The sequence below is a fragment of the Falco rusticolus genome, chromosome 7, assembly GCF_015220075.1.
Source record: "Falco rusticolus isolate bFalRus1 chromosome 7, bFalRus1.pri, whole genome shotgun sequence".
In the NCBI taxonomy this organism is placed as follows: Eukaryota; Metazoa; Chordata; class Aves; order Falconiformes; family Falconidae; genus Falco; species Falco rusticolus.
In genome coordinates, this window is record NC_051193.1 from 71,650,684 (window position 1) to 71,675,905 (window position 25,222).

Genomic DNA, 25,222 nt, shown 5'->3' on the forward strand with positions numbered 1-25,222 from the left:
GGAACTGGAACACCAGAATTTACAAGAAACCAGACAGACACGTGAACGAGCGACACCTCACCGCAATCCGGAGAGGGCTCCCACCTGTGGTTTACTCCTTTCTAGAGGAAGACCCAGATGGGAAGTTCAGAGGTAGGGATACATCTGAGGAACTACAAGAATAGAAGCGAGATAAACAGGAATTGCTTCTCCTAGTAGGACATCATTTGTTACATACATCTTGAGAAGAAAGCCGCTAGTTTCTTCTTATGAATAAGAAAATTTGATTACATTGAACAAATAGTCCCATCCCACATACCGTTTTTGTGCAACAGTCCAAACAAGTGGTACGCTTCCAAACAGGCTCTAGTCTCTGAGCAACACTAACAGTTTTTCTTGGTTTTGAAAAAAATGGTGAAGGTTTATTCAGGGTAACAGTGTGCACAAACTACATGTGTGCTTAGCTTTACCTTAATTCACGGTTCTCATTGAGACGCAAGGCTACGAGGGTTATGAGTTTAGAAATTAACAAAGTTATAAACAGAAACGTTTCTCCCGCCAACCAAAAGCCCTGAGGACAACACTTAGGTCTTCAGAAGGGTTGGGTAAGGTTATGCAGCAGGGAGGAAAAAACCATGTGCTGGCAAACAAGTGTCACAGAGATGACAAGTGATGCTGTAATGACTTAAGAGTCGCTTAGGAGCTCACAGCGGCTCTGGTTAAGTGCAGCGGGTCTAACACAGCAGCAGCACCGTGCAAGAAGGAAGAGAGCCCACGGGGAAGCTCAGGAAGGCATGAAAGTGGCCTTTCAGTGTTTTCCTCCCCTACCTCATTCTATTAGTGATGCTCATCAGCTAAGGAAGGAAGGAGTCATCGTTTCATACCCTAGTACTGAAACACTTCCTCATGCCTGGGACACAAACGAATTCCCTCGTATGCCCCTAGAAGAACATCACCTAAACAGGTGGGTACAAAATGCCTGGAAGAGCCATTAGCTTTGGAGTAACTTCACTTTCCTGAGGGAAGAGGCAGGAGCTAAGAGGAAGGTGATGCTGGAGGAAAGCCAACTCATCTTACCATGTGTTTCCCCGCTTCATAAGGCGTGTGTCGCAGGCTTTTCAGAGGAGCAAATGTTCATCTGAGAGCTGCACAGAAGACCTGTTTACAATACAGACCGACTGGCTGCATCTGAGAGCCAGGCCATCTGTATCCTCCTAGTAACGATGCTCCTGAGAGAAAGGGTGAATCGCCCCTTCCCCTCTCTCACCCACTGCTATGCACCTGGTGCAGGCTGCAAATCAAAACCCCTTCACAATTCAGCGAGCACTTACACCTAGGAGCACTAGATGCGATTGCCTTTATTTTGGTATATGTCTCACTTCTACTTTGCATGCAAGCAGCATCCCTTTGGGTAGTGAGCTACAAATTGTTTTTCCAGCCACTGGAGCAGAAATTTCCGAAGGACAAGCAGGGAGCGAGTGCATCACCACCCCTTCCCGCGCAGGAAGGGGACACTAGGCATGCCTGTAGGGCTCCCTGGGTTAGGACGTGTGTTTCAGACTGAACAGTCACCGGAACAGACAGAGGCAGCAGTGAGAAGCTGAGGAGGCTGCAGGTACGCCTGGGAGCAGCAGCAGCCCAGCCCACTCCACAGTGAGCAGGAGATCCGGGCTGGCAGCAGGCGCGGGGTGGCATTTCCCCGGTGACATCGATGCACAACCTGCCCCAAGTGCTTGTATCAGTTGTGCTGCTCCTCCTCCCCGCTGCAACTCAGCCGTTCCTCAGCTGTGACCCAAGGAGCACAGATCCCTACTCCTCCTGCGTGGAGCTTCTCCCACTGAGCTCTGTGTGCCTCCCCCCTGGGAAACACTGCTAAAGGAAGTACTTTGGGAATACGGGAACAAAGCAAGACTCAGCCCTAGGCAGACAGGCAGCTTTCTGCAAACGGAACACGAGACAGCCAAGAGCAGATACACTGTGGGGAAAGCACGCAACAGCAAGGGGAGATGGCTTGGGAATAACACCACACTAGGACAGCGCAGAATTAATAACCTAAAGTTAAGAATTAAAGTAGTTTGAGGTGAAAACCTTCCTGCAGGAACCTGTTTATCTCTCTGCAGAACAGGGAGATCTAGTGGCTGACTAAATGAGGTTGACAACAGACCCGACCCATGACAAAAACAGAAAATGGCTTGCAGACTAATTAATCTCCCCTTGATTTAGATTAAGTGGATTCCAATTGAACACAGAATAAATAAAAGCAGAAGTTAGAATTCTGAAGACGCCACAAAGCCAAGAAACCAAACCAAACCACTTAAAAAAGGAGCGGTAAGAGTTTGCGTGGAAGGGACCACACAGTGACCGTACTGCTGAACAGGATTCCCAAGGACAGTGCAGTGGAGTCCCTGTCTATCTGATATACGTGATTTTGAAAAGGAGGTGAGAGGACACTGGAGTGCTCCATTTTTATAACATAATAAACCTACACATTGGCTTTCACAGCCTGTGATGAGCAAGGGCAAGTTTTTCTCTCACTGCATCATCTGGCTTGGCCTTCTCCCCCAGCTTTGTTGCTTGGTTTTGCCATCCCCTGGAGTGCCAACGATTAACCACATCCAGACAGAAGATGTAGGGTAAACTGCCCTGGGGCTCATCACGTTGTATTTTATCAGTGGTCTTTCTGGTACGTCCTGTCCACATGCTTAGGGGTTAAGTTCAGTACTAGAGGTCAGAAAGAAATCCCTTTCTCCTGCCTCAAACTACCCTGCAATAATTTTTGAGAGAAGGTAATGGTTGCAATCACTCATGCTTTCCTCCAAAGCAATATTGCAGTTCCAGTTTTTGGTCTTTAAGACTTAATTTTGTCAACTGCTTGGTAAGACATTGTTGGCCACACGTGGCAGTGGGAAGAATGGGTGTTCTGGAGACCCTTCTGGGCCAGCCACTCCCGGTAGGCCAAGCTACCAAAACGTGTGTGAGGGCGGGACACAACAGCACCTTTCAGTCCTAACTTCTCAGATTACCTAAGAAAATTATCACCTTTAAATGACTTCAACAGTAGTATTAAGCAGTGAACTGTATTTAACAGTTTTGTAGTAAGTGGCGAGTGAAACGCTATAATCAAATAGCATGAGGAATACACAGCATTCCAACATTCCCCAAAACACATGACATCGACTTCCCCATTCCAGCTTAAACCACAAACTTAGTTCATTCACTCTTCTGTTTCTGCCACTAGCAAATACTTTGATCCCTTGAAGGAGAGTGACTTTCTCTGCCATTAATTCGCAAGGAAGTGCACAACACGCAGTCAGAGCCAAAGATGCTCAGGCTGACTTCAAAAGAAGCAAGCCTCTGCGTGCACATCCATTTTACTCACCCCAACAGAAGCGTTCCCCACGCTGTTGATCACAAAACTACCTCTACCTCCTTAAAATAATTCCCAGTCTTTTATCTTTCCAGCACTAACTCCTTCCCAAACTGAGAAATTAGAACAGCCACTGATCAGTGTCACAGAACCTCAGCTCTTCTCCAGCGCGCAATACAAGGAACGCATCTGTAGCTTTTTTTTGGAACCCAAACTGGGGATGATCTAGCAGTTCATTTACTTCACAGCTACATTAGATCTTGCTGACTCAGTTAGCCTGATGCAAGCGTTCCAAGCAGACAGGCTACCACTACTTTTGTCACAACTTGTGAACACATTTGGTATTTCTTTTGAAGATTAAATGTCTTTAAATATATTTTTTATATTGTCAGTTTTCAAAGTATCGATTATTTTCCAAAAGTGTAGCATGCAACAGTGCATATTACATCTTTGCAAGTTACAAATTATTTTTTTTCTCTCCACTTTGGATTACAAATCGATGCAATTGTCTAGCAGGACAATCAAGACCACACACAAAAAAGTCCTTTCAACTCCCACTGAAAAATAAAGAGGAAAGAAAAGAAAGAACAGTAGAGAAAGATGTCCCAAAACAATCACCTGTATCGAATTCAGCTGCCATAGTTCAGGTTGCAATTACACATATTGTACTTGCTTTTGTTTTCCTGTGATCTGCTGCATACCTGCTCCAAAATGAGTTACGAGGTCATCAGTAAGTACACACCTGTGACAAGGTACAGCTGTAACTGGCAAAGGTTACCAACGTGACACTCTGAAGACTGCAAACGCTCTAGAGCATTGCACTGAGCAGCACGTGTCTGTAGGTGCGTTTCCAGATGCGCATCCTCCACGCTCTCTTCCCTAATCCTCTCATTCATACAGCTACAGGCAGAAAAAACACAAAGGCACTGATTTACATAAAATTATCTCACTCCATTTTATTTAAGATTTTCTTCTCCAGTTAGTAAAAGAAAGATGTGTCTCTCTTTATACATATGTACAGTTCAGTTATAAAAATAGACAGCACATTCAAAGAGAAAAAAAAGCTTGGCATTTGTCTGATTTCCTCTAAATATCATATATACATGTGAATAGGAGGGGAATGGGGAAGTCTTCATGAGTTAATTAAACAACACCTCCCCCTCAATTATCCCCTGCAAATCTGTTTAAAAATCAATCTAACTAAGCTCAGTTCTGCTATTTTCAGGTGTGCAAATTAGAGGCAGAGCCAACAGGAAGCACTCGCTCCACACTGTAGGACGCCAGGCAAAGGATTTGGGGTTGGAAAAAAAAATTATAATAATAAAAAAAGTCATCTTCTGCTGTCAGAGCCCAGACCTGCAACCCGACTTGCTTCTCTCTCAAGGGATGAAAGTGCCCCGGCAGAACAGCCTTTTATAATTCAGTGTGTCAGGCAGAAGAGCTGCCCCACATCTAAATCTCAGTGCAATGCAGACAACGCTTACAGCAAAGCAAGGGGCTACGGCGGGGTTTGTGCATTGAGGACAGGGAAGGAGCAACCAGGGAATGAGGACACAGACGGGCACCGGCAGCGCTGCCTCCATCAGTCCCATGGGACGTGGCCACTGGTACCCACACACGGCAGTGAACTCAACCAAGCCAGTACGTGTGATGATCACAAAGATGAAGGGAAAGCACGCTGGAAGAACAGTCAGTGGATGGCTGGGATACGAGACAATTTTCTCCCCAGGGTTTGGCTGGAAGGGGGAATGGCACAGTTTCTCTCTCAGGACAGTTTTCTGTTGCTCCCCTCGCAGCACTGCAAGCTGCAGAGCCACGCTCTGCTATGGCACAGCGAGAGGAGCAGCCGCACACTCTTCCTCGGCACTTCCCCCTTCCCCCTTTTGCAGTTTGAACAAATGGAGCCTTATTTTGTTCCTAAGCTTTTAGGAGTTCTGCACACCTCAAAAGTGAGAGAACTGTGAAATGCAAAGTGAACCACTGGCTTGTGGTTCCTTCCACTGCGCGCAGCAGAGGCAGCGCGGCTGCTCTCCCCAGGCCTGCCGGCGCACTCCGTGTTCTGCGGCTCCGAACCTCTTCCTTGACAAACACTGCTGAGAGTCCCTTCCCTGGAAACCGCCCGAGACACCCTCCTTTGCACTTCAAACCCAGAGGCCTACGCTAGAAGAATCCAAGAACATGGGGTTTTTTGATCACACATCACCTTCGGGTTAGCCCCCAGTTAGCCCCGCACGTACATTGACCAGCTGCCAGTACGGAAATGTCTTGTGACTCTCCAGGACACTCCTGGGGTTTGGATACTGATTTCATAGGATAAAACAAATGCTGGGTTCCACCTCAGGCTACGAGAGAGAAAGTATACTGGTGTGACTTCAAGCACATCCAGCTCAAGGGTACTGCATGGAGTAGCTGGACGCTTTTGCAGGAATCTTTGCCAGATGCGTCAACAAAACACCAGCTGATACTTACTCTCCCAGTTACCCCAGAGCCCCTTCCCTCCCTCTCGCAGCGTCTGCAATGATAGTTTTTTGGAATACACATAATCAAAGTGCTCACATAAACCACCCACTCCCATTGTGCTTTGATTTTCTTTTCACACACATGCTGGACAGCAACAAGGCATTCCTCTGCATGCCTTCAGCTGCCAGGGTGGTCTACTCTGAAAGCCAACACAGTTCCAACAAGCTTTGGGGGTTCAAAATTACTACCGACCACCGGAGGCGTGGGCACCTTTGCTTTGCTTCCGAATTGGAGCTTCTGATATGAGACTGCTGGTCAGGTTTAAGCTTTTGGGGGTCCCACAAACACTGTTTCCTTTGCTCAAAGGGGAGCTCAAGGGAGAAGAGGCGCTTGAAGGTCCAAAATCTGCAAGTCCAGAAGGCCGAATAATTGCTGTCTGTAGAGGGCTACTTGCAGACATGCCTAGCAATGGGAAAGAGAATCAAATTCCACATGAGCATATTATTCCACTTGTGGCTCTTCCACAACAATGTACTAACAATCGGTCTTAAGACCACCCTGTATTCATGACTTATGAGAGTTTAACGAAAAGGGACATCCTTCAGATACAAAACATTTCGCAGTTATACCCTGGGCCACCTTCAGCTGGCGTGAAGCTGAAGCTCCATCACCACCAGTTTAGCAGGCTTTGGAACCTGATGCTGTAACTTCAACACAACAGCAATGCAGGACAGCCACAGCCACACCCCTGGGACAAACAACGCTACCCAATTTGCCTGGACACCAAAATAAAAAACAAGAGGAAAAATATTTGGTATGAGACAATTCAAAGGGCAGATGAAACTTCTGCAGGACCAGTCTCTCAAGGTCATCTGTGGTGAAACGGGCTGTCCTCTCACGCCACTACCGCATCACACTGTGTATTGCCTGGATCTCAGAACATCATGGACAAGCAATACCAACACCACCTTCAATCTACTGTTTGACAGGCTGGAACAGCCATCACCCGGCTCATGTGGCTGGTTCTGCTCTGGGCAGCCTGCTGCCTCCCCTCCCCCACAACATACCTTTCGAGACATTGTACCCGTAGGCTGCGTATGCCGCCGCGGAGGCTGCCGCTGCTCCTGCTTTGGCACCTGCCATTGCCGCGGCGCTGCCCGCTATCGATTTCCTGCTTCGGCCTTTCCCAGTGCCGCCTTTGGATCCGCTGCCCGAACCTTTAGGACGGCCCCGGCTTCGACCTGACTGGCCTCTCCCAGTGAGAGGTGTATCTTGCATTGAAACACCTGAACAAGAAAAGAACATTAAACCAGTAACTGCTGCAGTGTTTCAGGTGACCCCCAAATGAACACGGCGTCAGAACTACCTACCACTTACATTAATACTGTTCCTATTAACCAATACTTTTCATTTACATTAACAGGGACATTAGTAGCAAGCAGCGATCCCATGAAAAGGAATTATGTATACGCAACTTCACTCTTTATTAACTATGTCTTATTAATTCCAACTACTTACTAATATTATGAATCCAATCCACAAACAGGTGGAGGATTTTGGGTTGTACTTCAGGATGAAGGACTTTCTTACTTGAAAATAGATATGAAGCTTCTTACATTTGCTATCTCTAAAGAAACTCGTTAAGAACTACGGCTCTACTTATTTCAGTATAGAAAACTATGGCAGTTAAACATTTGCCATTATTTAACATTACAGCTGCTCCAATCACCCACTGGAAACAGAGGACCCACCAGCATGTTCAAGGAAAACCTGAGAGATTTAATAGTTCTGTGGTGGTCTGTAAATTGGCCATGTGAGCATAATGGAAGGAAAGCCCCCTATAACAACCAACAAAGGACAAAACTTTTATGAGTAACTAACACAGAAGAGAGGAAAAAGTGAATGACAGCCTATAACTAGACCTCCCATCAAATCTGCAGTAATTTCTGAATGAAAAGGCATTTCCCCCCCCCGAATCTTGCCAACCATGCGTACACATTTCCTGCATTTTAACTTGAGTATCACCTAGCCATACAAAGTTGAGGTTTAATAAATGTTAGTAGCAAGCCAAGGCAAGAGTACTGACCATTGACGGTATCCGAAACTGAGCCAGTAATGGAAGCGGGAGAGTTTGTCGCCCTTGACTGAGGTGCCGAAGAAGCCAGGTCGTCCACAATCACAAGCATATCGCTACTGCTCTCGTCGGGAGGGATAGAGCCCATGTGTAACTCGCTGCTGATGGATATCTAAACACAACACAACAAAGCCATTAGCGTCTCACGGTAGGAAAGGGAAGGGTACAAAAATAATAAAATCTTTAAAAAGACAATCACAAACAATTAACTGGTACTTGTTCTGTTCTCTCTCATTTTCACCATGAGAGACAGCATGACACAATCTGCCGAATCACACCACACTCTATTTACATGCTGAGCAGCGGTAAAGGCCTCCAGGAGCTACTTAATTGCAATTCATGAAAATACACGTTAAATTAAGCAACAGGAGACTAAGAGCTCAGCAGAGATTTAAGAAAACTGCTGTCCAGCTATGCATCTTCAACTGCAAGAGAGAAAACCATAGGATTGTTAACCTACTGCTACTACTACTAAAAGTCTTGGTCGATAAGGGAACAATACAATGTAGGCATCTTAACCGACATGCTACAGAACAAAACATACTTGCTGCCAAAACCAGTTTGCAATTGTTTACAAAAAAAGATGAAGTAAGATGTGCACCACTGAAAATTAACTATTTAGATTCCCGAGGGAAAAAACCCACACTAATTCAGAATCAGAAGCAAGGAAGGAAGCAGAAAAGGAGGTGCAGATGAGACTAGTGAAGAGTGCTTGCAAAGAAACCAAATACCAAAGAATAATGTTTGCTTCAGGAGCAGAAAGAGACTGTTCTTGCTATGGAAGGTATTGGTGTGGGAGAAGGCACACTGTTATAAATGCGGGTGTGACACAGGCAGGAAAAAGGCAGAAGAAAGTAGGAAGAAACTAAGTGGGACTGCAGGCTGGAATGGAAATATTTCAGGGGCTGAAAGGGAGGAGAGTCAGGGCATGAACTTGCTGTGTGGCAAGGGAGGCAGAGAGCAAATGAAGAAGGGAATGATGGAATGTCCAATAACATGCGGAGCTGTAAGGCAGCTTATTAGCAGCTGTTAGGTTTTTGACAAATTATTTTCAGTTCCACGGTTCACCTTTAAGACATCTCACTTTGCCACATACTCAAAGTTCTACACTAGCTAAAATAACAAAAAGCAAGACTTCCTACAGAATGTAAAGCTGCAACTGGAACAGCGTATAGTTTAAAGCAGCAGTGAGTCTCACCTCACTGAAAGGGCTGGGCATGGCAGAGTCCACACTGATGAAGGAGTCATCCCCATCAGCAGACAGGTTCGAGTTATCAGCTGAGGGAACAAACGGGATCACAAGGTTCATGCCCTCTTTCTTTCTCTTCCCATCCAATTCATCTTCCTTCTTCTTCTGAAATAAATAAAACAACACCAGGAATGAAAAAGATGCTACAACAGAAGAAAGGGAATAAGCAACCCAAAATCTCAACATCTAATGCAGTCTTATAACTCAAGGAATGCCATGTCCAGAATTTCCCAAAACAGCTTTCTGAAGGACACAGTCACAGATCACTTAATGGCTTTCTTTAGATTTAGAGCAGGGTTTGGTTGGTTGGTTTTTTTCCCCTTCCTTAAAAAGCCAGAATGATGGAGAATTACTCTTACAAAATTAAACTTTGATTTCCATTCCTTTTGGAGTGAGCTTAAAATTCTTTACTATTACACACAATTCCAACTAATTAATGCAAAGCCTCCTTGTCTCAAAAATTCAGAGTTTTCATAAACTAGTTTTAATGATCTTTTTTAAACAAACTGATCTTCCCTTGCTCCACAGAAGCCACACAGCTCTATGGGTTTTATCTGTGTTTGGTGCTTCATTTACATTCCCCTTCTGTCCTTGTGGAACAAAATCTTGATGAAGTCACCATTTTATATGCCACAGAACGATCAGTTGATCATCTTGTTTTTTCAAGCATGTGTCCTCAAATTATTGTCTGTAGACTACTGGTGATCAACAGCATTGTTTGGGTATGTGGTACTTCCTTATTTTTCAAGTTGCTAATGATTAAAATGCAGATAACTATTTATTATGTATTTTGTAATATCCCTCTTCTGTGTAAGGAAGTGCCACAGAGTGATGTTCCATGGTGAAGGGAAGAAGGCTTTACTCAGCACGCTGCCTTTGCATAAAATGTTTCCCCACCACCTAACAGCGAGCTTGACACTCTTCTGGCTCCGTCACAGACACAGGCAACCTCTTCGCATCCAAGTACCTTTTCAGCGTATTTTTCCCTTTTACGTTTACGTTCCTTCACACGATTTGTTTCTTCTTGCTGTCGCTTCTCTTCTTGACGCTGACGCACTGTCAGACAAGAAAGACACAGTTGTCACCACTGGAAAGATACTTCCTATTCTTTTGTGAAACTTACAAGAAATTCTAGTTCTAACAGAACTGTGAAGAAAAGTCAGCTGTATTAGAACTAACACACACTGAAAACACCACATCCAAATTAACTAAAAAGTCTCTCAGTGAAAGTCTTCTTCCACACAACATAAAAGCGTATTCCTCTAATACAGCTTCAAAAGTATGATGAAATACAGCATTTTTACTAATATTTTTCTGGCCATGACCGACGTAATTCTTGTGAAAGCTCTGTCATTCAGGAACAACATAATGATCCTGAACAAGTGCCAATAAAAACTTTTCCACAACATCAGGTCTCTTGCACAACTTAATCTTTCAGCTCAGCAGTGATATGAAACCAGCTTGTACTAACAAGAGTTGGCAATACAAAAAGAGTCAGGAAACAGAAGCTGTTATCAGCAATACATGTGTTTGTAGAGATAAAAACACAGATCTCATAAGCTAATGAAGTGGAAGAGAGCAAAAACGCTGCAACACAAATTTCACGTACATTTCTTTTCTAGTTCTTCATCATCCAGCAGAAGGCTGACCACCTCTTTTGGCTTCAAGGTGTCAGGTTTGAAATTGCCACCTGAAATCACCATTCGTTGGATCTAGAAGGAAAAAAAAATGACAGGAAAAAAAGGAAAGATTACTCAAAGCAACCATGAACTGTTCTCACTACCCTTCGTTGAAAGCCAGCCATAAAAAGATGCCAGCGCATCTGTGCAAGTCAGAACTGACTCAACTTCTCTATCATAGCAAACTTAGTAGCAAAATTTCAGGGAACATTTATTAAGAATATAATTAGGAGTACAAAACATGAGAAACTGAGCTAGAAAATTGCTGTTCCTTGTGCAAAGGTGCACTTCTTCTAAAACACTGTAATAAACAAAAATGATAATTTGTATTAATACAATGCTTAACAAAAATACAGCAATACTTCTGTCAGGTATAAATTACCAGTCCAATTTTTCAAGTAATCTGCACAGAGGATCATGCAGATGACATTCTTAAAGGTACAGCATTTTTGGTCTCCCTGACTGAAAACTAAATCTGCATGTAGAGTCAGTGTCTCAGTTTAAGCATTCACTCAACCTCTACTACTGCAACTGTATTAAAAAAAAACACCAAGGAAGAGTCAAAACTTTAGCAAGAGAGCAAGCTTTAGCATAAGCCAATTTCGATGATTTGAATCACCAGCAAAAAGACTATACTTTATTTTCAGGTTGATATCAGGTGACTCTAATGCAGTATCCTAGAGAAAATGGGTAAGTTTCAGCAAGGGAAATGTAAATGCATTCGGCTGGAGATGCTTCAGTTGCTGCAGCACCACAATCAGCATCTAATTAAGACAAAAGCTAACAGAAACCCTGAGTACATAAAACATCACATAGAAGAAATTATACATCATATATAATACAGGTATATTGTATGTAGTATACTTACTGCTACCAAAGAAAGTGAATCTGCTTTACTTTTTCTTGCCAATAAATTGTCATGAGGTTTAAAGTTTCTAATACACTTACTGCTTGATGCTGCAGGACACTGAGCTCTTGTGGCAACCCTCACCTCAAAAAATTTTCTCTTGATTACCTCCCAAGCTTCTTTAAAATAAAAACTCAGCTGTAGGGTAACAGTATATAACATGTGAGGAATCAGTAGCCCCGACACGGTAAAGACAGAAGCTCTAGTCTTAAGGAAAGCCTGAGTAGTTTCCTGGCATCAAAAGAAAGAGTTTTCATGAAATCATGTAAATGATTAGCTTCTTCCTTGTCCTGGTTTTGGCTGGGATAAAGTTAATTTTCTTCTTAGTAGCTGCTACGGTGCTGTGTTTTGGATTTGGTATGAGAACGATGTTGACAGCACACAGATGGTTTAGTTGTTGCTGAGTTGCTCTTACCCCAAGTCAAGGGCTCTTCTGTTCTGCCAGCGCAGGGGCACAAGGAGCTGGGAGGGAGCAGAGCAGCACAGCCGACCCCAGCTGGCCAAAGGGATATTCCACAGCACAGAATGTCACACCCAGTATATAAACTGGGGCAGCTGGCCGGGGGCAGCCGATCGCTGCTGGGGGACTGGCTGGGCATCGGTCAGATGGGGTGAGCAACTGCACTGAGCATCACTTGTTTTTCTTGGGTTTTGTTTCTTTTTCCTTATCATCATCATTTACTTTATTTCAGTTATTAAACTGTTCTTATCTCAGCTCATGAGCTTTACCTTTTCCCAATCCTCCTCCCCATCCCACCAGGGTTGGGAGAAGCGAGCAAGCCATGTGGTACTTAGTTGCCAGCTGGGGTTAAACCACAACATTTCTAGCTCATATAATGCAGCTTGCAATGCTGCTGTGCAAGGGACACAGATTTGTTTACTTGAACAAAGACATCCCCTTTCGGCTTCTCTTCTGTCTCCCTGCAGATACTTTTTCTGCTCCTTTACTCATTTTGATATGTGTTTTCTGACACTGTTTCTATAACATCTTGTTCCAGATGATTTCTTTATTCCTACCTCACTCTTTTCCTTAGCCCTCTGTAAGATGCGCTCCTCAATGGTGCCTTTGCATATCAACCGGTACACGGTGACTTGCTTCGTCTGCCCCAGCCTGTGTGCGCGGTCCATTGCTTGCTGGTCCACTGTTGGGTTCCAATCACTGTCATAGAAGATTACCTGTGAAAGAACACCAGAACAGAAAGAATTAAATAAAACCATACATTTAGAGCACACGGTGATTAAACACACAGAAGTCTCACATACTGATAAAAAAAATACAGTTCTGCAACACAGCCCGCAGAATTACCACCCCACTGCAGGCTGTAACCTAAGCTGTAACCTAACCCAGCTCAGCCCAGTCCTATGCAGCCTTTCCCACTGCATTTCAGAGGAATTCAAACTGATTGTCACTGTGAATGTTTCAGCTTCCACAGAACGTCTTTAATATCTTCTTCAACAAACCTGCTTTGGAGGCACAAAATTCCTGTTTGTTACCACATTACATCACCATCATGTAATTAATTACAGGCTAACCACACTATGAACCCATTTTTTAGTGGGTTAAGAAGAAAAAGCCCATCAAGTTAAGAGTTTCACTTGAAGTTATATTCCAACTAGTTTTCTTTCAAACTTGGATGAAGTCTAGCCTACTCTAACACTTCTAGTGCTCTTACTGTAGAAAACTGACACGCCACATTACATTCACACTGCCCTATCGTACCAACAGGACTTCATGCACGGTAGTCATACAAACCAAAAACATTTAAGAAAGTGTTAGAGAGCAAAGTATTCAAAAAGTTACAAAAGCACAGAATGAAAAAAGCTGGTGCAAGGGGCCCGCTGCAGCAAGCCTGTGCTTCCATCTGTTTATTTCCTCTGTCAAAGCAACCTCAGTTTAGAGAACTTTTCAAGCCTGAAAATGCTACAAATACTTCCTTTCTTCTGTTTTCTTGTAAAACACATCGAGATATTTTAAGAAAGAATGATGTAATATTTTTGATTTAAAGATGTCTTTGGGTTGTATGGCTAAGGACTGCAGTCTGTCCCAGGCTCAAATGTGCCTGCACACAAGGTACTGGTTCAGAAGCACAAAACCAGCTGTTATTGAAAAGATGAATGGTTCATGCAGGTTAGCATCCCTTCCCTAGTATCAGTGGCAGCTGCTCCAGAGTGCAAATCCTTGCAGTTCACCGAAATCAGTACGTCTTTGCACCTTGGGGAAGCAGGGGGGAAGGTTACTGTTCCTGAGCAGCTGATATTCAGCTACAAATGACTTTGTACTTCTGGAGACATTGCTTCATTCTTTTGTGTACAGGAAAAAAGGTAATGGCTACCTGTTCTACTGATCCCTTTGCAGCTGAACCTTAAGAGCAAAAATACGTGGAACCCCACGCACTGTAGGGAAGCGTCAATTGCATCTGTAGACCCCTTCAGCCATCCAGCTCCTTGCTAGACTCAGGTACTGAAGTATGTGGGGAGAAGGAAGGTATTTCCAACTGCAACCAAAAACTCTGTACCAAGTGTCCAATATTCTACTTTATCATCAAGTTAATACTATACTTTGCTCATACTGTGCAACAATGTTACGCAATGTTGTGATGTGAATGGCAGTACTAAAAAGTATTGATCCGTGTGGCTAAGAGCACGCCAGCTTTCACACAGAAAGACCAATTTTCCTGCATAAACTGTGAGTCTGGGAGGCAGGAGATGAACAGCTTGGGAAAAATGGTGGTTGGAGGCATATGAAGCAGGAAAACCAAAGAAATATTTATACTGAAAACTAAGCATCAGTAAGCCAATTTTTTATTCTGTATTAATTTACCAAACTTCACCTACCGTATCTGCAGCTGTAAGATTAATGCCCAAGCCTCCAGCTCTTGTGCTTAACAGGAACACAAAAATATCATTCCTGTAGAGGAAAGAGATTAAAAATCCCCTTATTTTGTGCATGATGAACAAGAAATGACCACAGCAGTAATTTTTTTGACCCATATAAAACAATCAGGACTATTTCTATTACTTGAACACTTCAGAACATTTTGTGCTGTTCATTCATGGTCAAGAAAAAAACCCACATGAATGAGAGAACTTAATCCACAGATCAAGACTGTTGGAACACGCAAACATGCAATTTGCAATAGCAGCTTATTAATCTCTATCAAAACAAACCAGGGCTTGTTTATCTCACCCACACTGGAAGTTAAGATTTCATATGGACAAAGAACAATTTACAGTTTCACAGAACTGACTGAAGTTGAAAAAAGTCTTGCCTTAACAAAATCGATAAGGAAAGAAAAATAAACGTTGAAACTGTGTAGATCCAAGTTTTATTCTAAATTTGGTGCTTTGAACAGAACAAACAAGGAGACAGGTCTATGTGTAGGATGACCAAGTACCGACGGAAACTCAAGCGGTAACAGCAAAATCAGGATTTCTGCTAAGGCTGTGAACTTCCCCTAGGGAAGTGCCTCTGGGGTTCTGCAGTACCTAGAAGTGTTCAGCACCACGCGGGTCTGTGAGCAGGCTGACACGAAGCAAGCAGACAGGACTAGTAAGGACTCCAAAGAGGCTGTCACACTGTACTTTGACAGCGATAGGACAAGGCCCTCTGCTTAAGAGGGGACACACTGCAATGCCACATCCTTTCGGTACCACACCTTCCGTACACTAGTGCACACAATATTAGTAAAGCACCAGAAACTCTTCCGGAATGAGCAGGATGGGACATTTCCTTCTTGACTGACTACGTGTAGGAAGTCCGTCCTCAAGTGTCCACTCATCAGATCTAAAGGGTCTCTCTTGCCCTTCTTGGAGGAAGCATGGGTATATTACAGGCTGTTATGCATATGCTAGTACAACTCAACAAATATAAAAACCTAAAGGTTTTTGAATCTGTAACGTTGAAGGTCAAGTAGAACTGACTATTTTCTCAGGACTCAAACTTCCAGACATACAGAAGTACCTGGCAAGGCTCTATCTCAAAAACAAGGCTCTCAAAGAACCCTTTCTGGTCCAAGGTAAGATTTACCCTGGTCCCCCTGAAGAAATTTCCAGTAGACAACAGAAATAATTATGAAAACTATGAATTAACACACACAAAAAGCAAGCTAACAACTCTAAAATTAGGAATAGGTGGTTTATCACAGTCCGGAATCTCAGAGCACAAAAATCTACCCCGAGCTATGGACAGCTGGGAGGAACTGAAGCCCAGCCATCAATCTCTAGGCTTTATCTTGCAGGTACAAAAAACCAAAGCAGTCAGCAACTGCCTGTTCTCAGTGTAGGTAATCCTCGGCCAGGAAATCTTCTCACTCTTCTAAATAGTAGAGCGTGCACACAGACAGTCACCTGAACATCCAGCTGTGAAATCCTTCTGGAAATGCCATGTGGGAAGGAAAGAAAGTGGACAGTGCCACAGACTACAGGAACAAATTATCATTCCATAGCTAAATGTTTTCAGCACCCTGCTAGGATATCCTGGAGGATAGTTTAGTCTCAGTTAGGCTTTTTTTTCCTGGAAAATTTTCTCATAAGTAAACCATGTGTAAGAGGAACTCTACTAACATCTTAATAGGAATTCTTGTTTAGACTGGCTGACCTATATTTCAAAGGGATTTCCTGCTGAAAGGATTTATTTTCCTTCAGTTGTCCTGTTCATTAATAAAACCAAACTTTCATTAATAAAAACAAATTTCTTCACTGCTTTTGGTTAAAGGACCTTAGAGGAAGAAGAGTCAGGATTCCAGGAGGACACAATAACCTGCAAGGAACCTGTTTCTGACACCTGGAATCAGGCAGAAAGGTAATGTACTGCATGGTCCTCTTATTTCAGGTATTTGGCAGACTTTCTTTTCAAGTTTTATTGCTCTGAGGAGTTCACCAGAAGAGTCATCATGCAGCACAAGTCTTTAAGCCTCATGAACCAGTGGCCTGAAAGGCTGTACATGGCTTCCCCTCCTATCTTCAGCTACTACACCTTGGGATCGCTAATCTAATCTAGAATGTTGCTTTCACCCTGCAATAAACAACAATCTATGAACAGAACTCCTCCGAAAAGTGATCTTCTCACAAGCTCACATCATAAGGATAACCTTACTGCAAACTACCATACCCAAGTGACATTGTATCAAGCCACGTCCCATGATTAAAAGGAAACTTAACAACCATAGACTTAGATAACAATCATAAATGATACACCCTAGTGGAGACAAAGTTATACTATATGATATTAACTTATAATAAGATTATCACATACTCTTCTTTCCTGATGTGCTCATAAAAATGGCAAGAATCCATTTTGGTTTACTAAACAAAAAGGGTTAACATATCTTACTATCTAATAAAATCCCCATTTAATCACCTGTATATTAGTTTAAGATTTTCTAATAAAACACACTTAAATGGTTTGTTTTGCAGAAAACTAGGTCACTTTCAAAACTTGAGCATATACACGATGTTCAATCTCATCTTCAGTGTCAGCTGTCAGAGCACATCATAACCAACAAACATTTGCTGCCTTTCTAGTGAGCTTCTTTTTAAGCAATAGCATATTTTGAATGGCACGAAGCCACAACAGGCAGGTACTCCACTAAAATTGCTTCCAATACTGTTTCACAGATGACAAATTCCTAAATACAGCTGGGTTCGGTATCAACACCAGTGACTCCTAGTCAGTAAACTACATAGAAACTGCTTCAGATAAATGATGTCCGTTTGATATCAGGAAAGATAATGTAGCTGCAAACTTCATTTACTTCCATTACAACTTACGCCAACTCACTATGTACACACAGTTTAGCAAAGAAGCACCTTGTGAAATACATTACCTGTTCTGAAAATCTGCTACCATGTCCCTTCGTTCAGAAATCTTCGAAGAACCATCCAGTCTCATGTAGGTATGTTTCCTATAAACCATATATTCCTGCAAAGAACAAACAGCACAAAAATATAGTTGCTTTTGAAACTGTTCAACCTTGATTCTTCTGGGGAAAAAATAATAAGAGAATTGCTACTGACAGCCATCCACCCCCAAAAAAACCCCAAACCCCTAAATGTCATCAAGTGTGCTATAAGCAATCTTATGTATAAGCAATACTTATAATAATAGAAATTCAGAAATTAAAGCTACTCAATCATAAGTCAGTTTTTGCATTTCATCTAAGAGATAAACGATGATGTCAGTTCATAATCGGGGATGCATCTGCTGCATTGCAGACAATGTTATGGTACATGCCTTTTTCTAAGAATAAGTAGGAAAATAAACCCACTAAAATAGGAAGTTTGTTTTCACATTCTTTTTTACTGAATCCTGAGCTTTCACTGTATAAGCAAACCTTTCCTAACAAACCCACTGTCTCTGCTCTCTGTCAATTTAAAACCATTTGAGTAGTGGTTTTAAAAACCTGGTACCGTACACTAAGCCTGTGAATCCCTCTGTTCAAGAACACTTTGAACATTACATTGGTGAGTCAGCCCCACAGCTCATGCCAAGCAGCAGAACTGAAACCACTGCCTGGGACACAAATCAAACGGCACAGACCAGGAATGCTGTAGGCAAAGGCTTTTTTTTTTTTTTTTTTTTTTCTTCAATGAGAGACATTTTCCATGCTCTCAAGTACTCAGCATTTTCTGATACCTGTGCAACTATCAATAAAATCTGAATTACATAGAAAGCTCTCCAGGCTATACAGATATCCACTGAGTTTCTCCAGAAAAATATCCTCTGATATTTTAGCAACGTGATCCCTGGCTGACAAGATGCAGTTCTACTGGTTACATTCGTTAGATTTAACCCTACTGATGCACATGTCTTCTTGAGATGCTGCGACTGCAAATGAAGATGGAAAGGAACAGACGGCACTTGAGCAGCAAGAACTACTGGATTTGTCTTGCTCCAAGGTGCAGCATTCAGCGGACACCGAGCCGATGTACTGTGAGAAGATGCGGCAGCGCCTGACTCTACTGAACCTTCTGACAGCACCACGCTCCGTTCTTCTTTTCACCTATCCTTCAGGGCTCCTGCTCCTCTCCTGCACGAAAGGTGAAAGAGCTGCCATACCATAAGGAACCTGGGGAAAAGACTGCCACAGTGCAAAGAAGCTTCGATGTATGGCAGGTGAAAGGCAAAAATAGGTAAATAAAATTAACTATGGGGAAACAGCCAAAGTCACACTTGGTCTACCTCTACAAAACAGAGCTCGTGGCCACTACGGAAACTGGAGGGTAAGAGAAGTTTAAAGCACAGAACAGCTACTTGACCACACAGACACTCAAGCCCTAATTTACTACTTACTTATTTCATTTCTATGACAGGTTTCTGTCACCAACCAATACCAGAGCCACACAGCTGTCAGTTAGGCACTATGTGACCTTTTCTCCAGATTTGCTCAATCCTTTTTCTATTACCACAAGGGCCTTTTCCTTCCATTTCTTTGTTACCGTCTGTATCTGCCTTTATGAGGATTCAACCTTCCAACACCTTGATTTAAGCACAAACTACAGAGGAATAAGCTATTCTACGCCTGTAACACTGGCACGATGCATGGGTTGCTCCCCGCCCCCGGCAAACCAGCTTAGTGCATTAGCCTTTAGCTGATCATTTAACAGGTTCTGCTCTGCCTCCATCCGCCTTCCCTTGACCAAGGATACGTCACAGTAGTTTGACAGTGCTCATATGAAACACCATTTTTTGTGCACTGGTTTTATCCAGTATTTTTCCAAATAGCAACAGTACACTTTCAATTCAGAAAAAAAAAGAAAAAAGCAAACCAAAACATACTGCAACATATACTACACTTTCCTGTGAGTGATCAAAGCACTAAACTCCTGACATGGCACACTTTTAGTTAAAAAGCAAAACAAACGTAAAAAAACCCCAAACTCCCACCACCAAAACCCGAGATATCTGGTCTCTACTGTAATTGTGGAAGGCACTTCCAGGTTGCTCATTTTTCTAGGTCCCACGAGGATTGATGGGGGTGGGGTGGGGACAAAGCCTCACGGGGAGCCTTTTCTCTCATACAGAGATCCTTATACTAGACCTCCTTGAAAAATCTACCTGCCAATCTTGACCAAGGGGTCACCGAGCCACCAGAAGTATCAATCTAGGAAAAATAACAAAAGTGGCCCTAGTAACAGCATCCCAACAGGAGCCGAACACCACACCGTGAGAATAAATCAAACAAACATGGTTTTATAACTTTGTAAACAATGTGTTTTGTGCTCTCTGCCCTGCGTAGATCAGGTTAGTACATCACAGCAGTTATACCAACACAGTCAAAACAGGGTTAAAAGAAATAGGACATCCCATGTTCTTTCACATTCGAGTAGGCACACCAGATGTATTTTGGTATCTCAGGTCAGGAAAAAAGTATCTACTGCCACACAACTTTTGCAAGGATTTTCTTACAAATTGAGTCCTTACTTGAGTTTTAGCTTGCTTAACTCCAGCTTCTGTTACATGGGTGGGGAGAAAGAAAAACAGAGGACTCAGTAGATGGCTTATCTGGGTAATAAAAACCAAGTAAAGCTGAGCATTTAGGAGTTGGAACAGCAAAATGGTTTGCTCCCAAGCCTTAACAAAAAACAAACAAAAAAAGAAGCACTAAACACTCAGCTTTATCAGCTTCAAGGTATAATGCAGGGTGTCAACAAACCTGCACCATGCCCAACGTTTGCCAAAAAAGGAGGCACACGAAGCAATCCTGGGCAAGGAGCCAAAATCCAGAACTGCAACCACGCAAGTTCCGTATTTTCCTCACAGCAGCAAAAACAAAATTCAGCTTGTGATTTGTTATTGAACTATTAACTGCTGACCTTAAAACGCAGTCCTGCTCATACAGGACTCATGATTTAGGCAGCTATTGATTCAGGCTTCTCAATTTTTCTCTTCACTTCGTTGTGGAGAAGGCAGGACCCCATGTCAAACGCTGCGGAGGGAGCCCACGTACACCCAGGGCTAACGGCCGAGGGGATCACAGGACCCTGATGTTTCAGCAGTACTGAAGGCTTACTGCCAAATGCAGGTATTTTCCCCACTTACTATGTATTCACAGTCAGAAAACTTTTTCAGGATTGCCTCTAATGTACATCAAGTCTTATTCTTCCTACTCAGAATTAGTCATGAAAATAATTACTACTAATCCTCCACAGACAAGGTCAGAAGCATTGTGACACAAGATACCACTCAGATCCAGCCGAAAACTCAAAACTCTGCTGTCGTCAAGAGAAGCCCAGAGAAACAAAAGTATTTCTTCCTAAGCCTTGTAAGCATTACCAATAGGAAACCAAAACAAAAGTTCTCCTACTAATGTCTCTTCAGACTAGCTCTTTGGTGGCACAGGTGCTAATCAAACACCGATTTTATTTTTTTTTTCTTCTGCGGCATATTGACTGTATTCAAATAACAAGTAATGACTTAATTCCTAATTTCTTTTTTCTTTCCTATTGTATATGCCAGAGAACCTCTTACTATTGATGTCTACCAAACTTCTGCACAGAAATAAGATGATAGAGGGAAACAGCAAAAATCTGAAGTTACAAGCAATGTAAACAAATGTAAAATTAATTACTGTTCTCCCTCTTCCTTCCAATAAAAGGATACATGGGCATCACATGAAAACTGAAGGAAGCAGTTCAAAACCAGCAAAAGAGGATAATTAAGCCATGCAAACCCTTGCCATAGGGTAGACAAATGACAAAAACTTACAAAGACCCAAGATGTAATTGAACAATTTCATGGAAGAATAAAATCCATTTAGAATCACTGCATACACAGAGGCGCATCCGGCTCAGAAAGCCCTTAAGCTGCAAACTGGTGGGCACCGAAAGACTAATTGTGAAGTATCACTGTTCTTGCACATTTTCCCCATACCATCTGCTGTTGTACAGGGGTGGAAGCGTAATGCTAGGCTGGACCTTAACCCTAACTTTGTACGGCAGCTCCTATGTTCTCATATATGAGAGTCGTTACTGATGCATCACTAATGCATTTACTGGGTATCCTTCAGCGCAGTAACTTAGTGCTAGGTTTGCTGCATCCAAATTATATATTTTCTCTAAAAAATTGTTGCTAAATCTGCACCTTCAGAATTTGTCTTCTGTAAGGCTACAGCTCTCCTACCTCCAGTAAGTCAATCATTCGTGTCATCTGGGAGTAGATGAGAACTCTGTGTCCTTGAGATTTCAGCCGCGTCAACAAAAGATCTAGGGCATGAAGTTTTCCACTGTCAGTGATCAGACTCTCTTTGTCTAAAAAGAAAGGGAAGAAAAGCAGGTAACTAATAAAGTCAAAACACCTCCATGCAACAAGTTAATGTCTAAGTTCTCCGAGCACTTCGCTGCATTATCATCCCTAAAGTAATGAGTTGCGATGGAAGAAACTGCAGCATCCCTCCTGGCTGACACAATCACATCGCTAACAGTAACTGTCATTTGTTGGGACCAGAGTAGACAAATATACCCACTTTGCAAAATTTCACCACAGACTGAGCTCCTCATGAGTACCCTCAAACAGCCATCTCCCTCACCTGTGGATTCATTCTGACCAGATCAACAACCAGAACATACCTTGACAGCTGAAGAAAATTTTCTCCACTTGAGACGTTAAAATGCTGTCCTTTGGACATCTGCTGCTGAACTTTAGACCCTCCACACTTCTGGTTTCAAGATCAAACCCCTCACCACCATGGAAAGTGAAGAACAGTGCTCTAGGTTGCTGTAAAATAACAGCCCTTTCATGGCACTGCCTCAATTTTCTTTCTCTTCCCTGCCCTCTGCTTTTTGGATTGCCTGTTTTTTTTTTTTTTAAGAAACATTTCCAGATGGCAATCTTTTCAGTCACTTCAGATTTTATACTTCACGTCCCCTATTTCAGCACTGCTCATGAAGTATTTTTCAGGAAGGAGATCTTCCTGTTTGTACATTCTGTACATAAACTTCAGTAAACAATACATTACTGTCGAAAGAGGATGAAGAGACATTTTCTTCCAAAAAATTATCTGTTGGAAAGGCCGTTGATGATTCTTTATTCTTTGGGAAGTCTGAATTTACAGCCAAAATGGAAAGTTGACAACTGCAGATGGCACAGGCTAGTACACAACCCAAATATTTTCGACATGTCTAGCAGGTAACATTTTCTAACGTCTGGCAGGTAACCCTTCCACACGCTCCTTGTTGCACACAATGAACTCACGCATGGGCTGAAGCAAGCCCAGCTTTCTGTAAAGCAGTTAACTGTCTGACACAATATCCCGATTAAAAAATAAAAGGTATATACAAAAATCAATTAATTCATCTGAGCACCATGCATTTTAATACAGCTAAACCCAAGTTCATACTAGTGGAACAGAGGACCGCAGACCACACAACAGCTCTCCTAACAAGCGCAGCGGGGTTGCCCAGAGGCCTACTACATTTGATTCTTGCACGTACAACCAGTGGTTTGCTGACAAAAGCAGAAATGTAGTTATTCTTCTACACTTAATTCAAAAGATCATTTTGAAATAACACACCCAGGTTTACTATGTCTTTCAGACAGGTTGTAAAAACCACAAAGTGTTCAGGAAAAATCTCCAAGATTTCCGTGTGTTAAAAAATAGCTCTTGCAGCGAGGGAATTCAGAAACTTGATCCACTTCAATTTTTTAAAAAGCAGTTGGCACTGCTCAAGGTTCTTTTTTTGGACAAAGGTTTTTAACATCAGAAGAGATCTCTACAGTAGCAGAAAAAGGCACAGTATCCAGCGACTTGTTAAAACTGTAAAAACAAGGCATGCTTCCCGCTTACCCTTCCAATAATTAGAACAAACTAGTCAGCAACACTTTTATCCAGAAACATGGTAGATTCATCATCACTTTAGTATTTCAATCAAGATATCTTTCAAAAATATTGCCTTTAGATTAAATATAAATAATGGACTTGATGCTGGAATAAGCAGGATCTACATTAGGACATCTGAGGATGCAGCCAACAGTCCTCCTTTCTGAATTTCAAAAAACTGTGAGTTGTCAATATCGCTTAAAATTATTAGCCATCCTGTTTGCACCATAAACCAATGCTGCCAGCGCTCCCTCCTTAGGTAAGGTCGGAGCCATGCTCCCGCACTTCCCTAGCTGAGAATCCAAGACAAGAGCTCTGCTCATGCTTTCCAGTCTGCCTATCTAGTCACTGCTTTTTGCCAGTCTCCTCTTCCTCCTCAGGGTGACTTTGTAGCTTTGCCAGGAGCAAGTGCCACATAATCACTTGAGTCGTTAGCAGCTACCTTAGGGAACCCATCAGCCAGAGAGCCAAGCCAAGGAGACACTGTCAGGAGAACCAGGACCGCAGCTCAGCTGGCATTTGTTCCAAGTGCAACATACTGTATAGTGACGCACTCGCCTCCAGAGCAGAACTTGGTCTGCATCGCATACAAATAGTTAACAGTTTCACGCATTCTAAGGAACACCAAGGTTTGAACTCAGGCAATTAAGTAAAAATGGAAATTACTTATGGTTATGTGGTTTTAAAATACATCTATGTTAAGTCAAAAACTCTGCACAGTAGCAATATTTACCCTTTCTAGAAAATGTCATTCTTTCCTTTAAATGCACACAGCCATAACATTCTGCATTTATTCTAGTTGGTCAGCTTGCTATTTCAGAATGAGTTCAACTGAGTGAAGCAACATGAAAAGTCTAGATATACATGACAAAATAATATGATTTTTACACCAAAAGCCATCTGACTGGAAGGAAACCGAGAGAACAAACAGGGTCTGTTCAAAAGCCAGTCCTGACTGGCTCAGATTAACATATTAGCAAGTTCCCAAAAGCAAAATGCTACTGCTTTTCTCGCACAGGCATGAATAGGTAGAATTAAGTTTTGGTGACTGGAAGTGATGCGTGTCCTTTGCTGCTGGCTCCTTAGTCCTCCATTGTGTAAGTCAGTATTTTAAAATAGCAATAAAATGCAAATTACAAGTAAAGAACTTACTTGCAGATGGTCTTACAGTCTGAAAAGTTAGCATCTTGTTAACAGTTCATAATTTGTCCAATATCTCAGCATCAGAGCAGACTAGACTGCACTGGCGAGAAAGTTGGGTTGGGTTTTTTTTTGTTTGTTGCGGGGGTGGGGGGGGTGTATTGTTGGCTTTTTCTGTTAGGAAAGCAAAACAGAACTAACAAAAGATTTCTTGTCTCTGGAAGCGAAACCCATTTGACTTTAACCTGGCATCTTTAAGCGTGCTATCTTGATGCCATTATGTTTTCCAAGATGAAATATTTTTGCATGCTTAAAGCCTGCCACCTAGTGCTTCAAAGGACAAATTCTGGAAAGCAGTAACAGAAAATGTACTTTGTTTACGCCACCTTCAGAAAACACTACAATTACTCAAAAGAAGGTAAAAGGAAAATAAAAAAAAAAGTATCTTCCACTTCTAGTTTCTCTCACTTCTATGTCTCCTATCCTTTTAC

The 25,222-nt window shown here is 42.5% G+C and overlaps 1 protein-coding gene across 4 annotated transcripts in view; it reads right to left on the reverse strand.

The window, feature by feature from the left end:
• Positions 1–4,276: 4,276 nt before the first annotated feature.
• The window catches only part of INO80 (INO80 complex ATPase subunit), a 67,406-nt gene continuing 46,460 nt past the window's right edge, over positions 4,277–25,222 (reverse strand). For all 4 annotated transcript variants that reach the window (XM_037394046.1, XM_037394047.1, XM_037394045.1 and 1 more), the window contains exons 27-36: positions 21,896–22,023; positions 17,601–17,695; positions 14,611–14,683; positions 12,793–12,951; positions 10,799–10,901; positions 10,157–10,245; positions 9,139–9,294; positions 7,893–8,052; positions 6,874–7,092; positions 4,277–6,268 (exon numbers count right to left, since the gene is read on the reverse strand). In XM_037394046.1, coding sequence (XP_037249943.1) covers positions 6,051–6,268; positions 6,874–7,092; positions 7,893–8,052; positions 9,139–9,294; positions 10,157–10,245; positions 10,799–10,901; positions 12,793–12,951; positions 14,611–14,683; positions 17,601–17,695; positions 21,896–22,023 — 1,400 coding nt within the window. In that variant the 3' untranslated portion in view covers positions 4,277–6,050. The remainder of the gene's footprint in view (positions 6,269–6,873; positions 7,093–7,892; positions 8,053–9,138; positions 9,295–10,156; positions 10,246–10,798; positions 10,902–12,792; positions 12,952–14,610; positions 14,684–17,600; positions 17,696–21,895; positions 22,024–25,222) is intronic.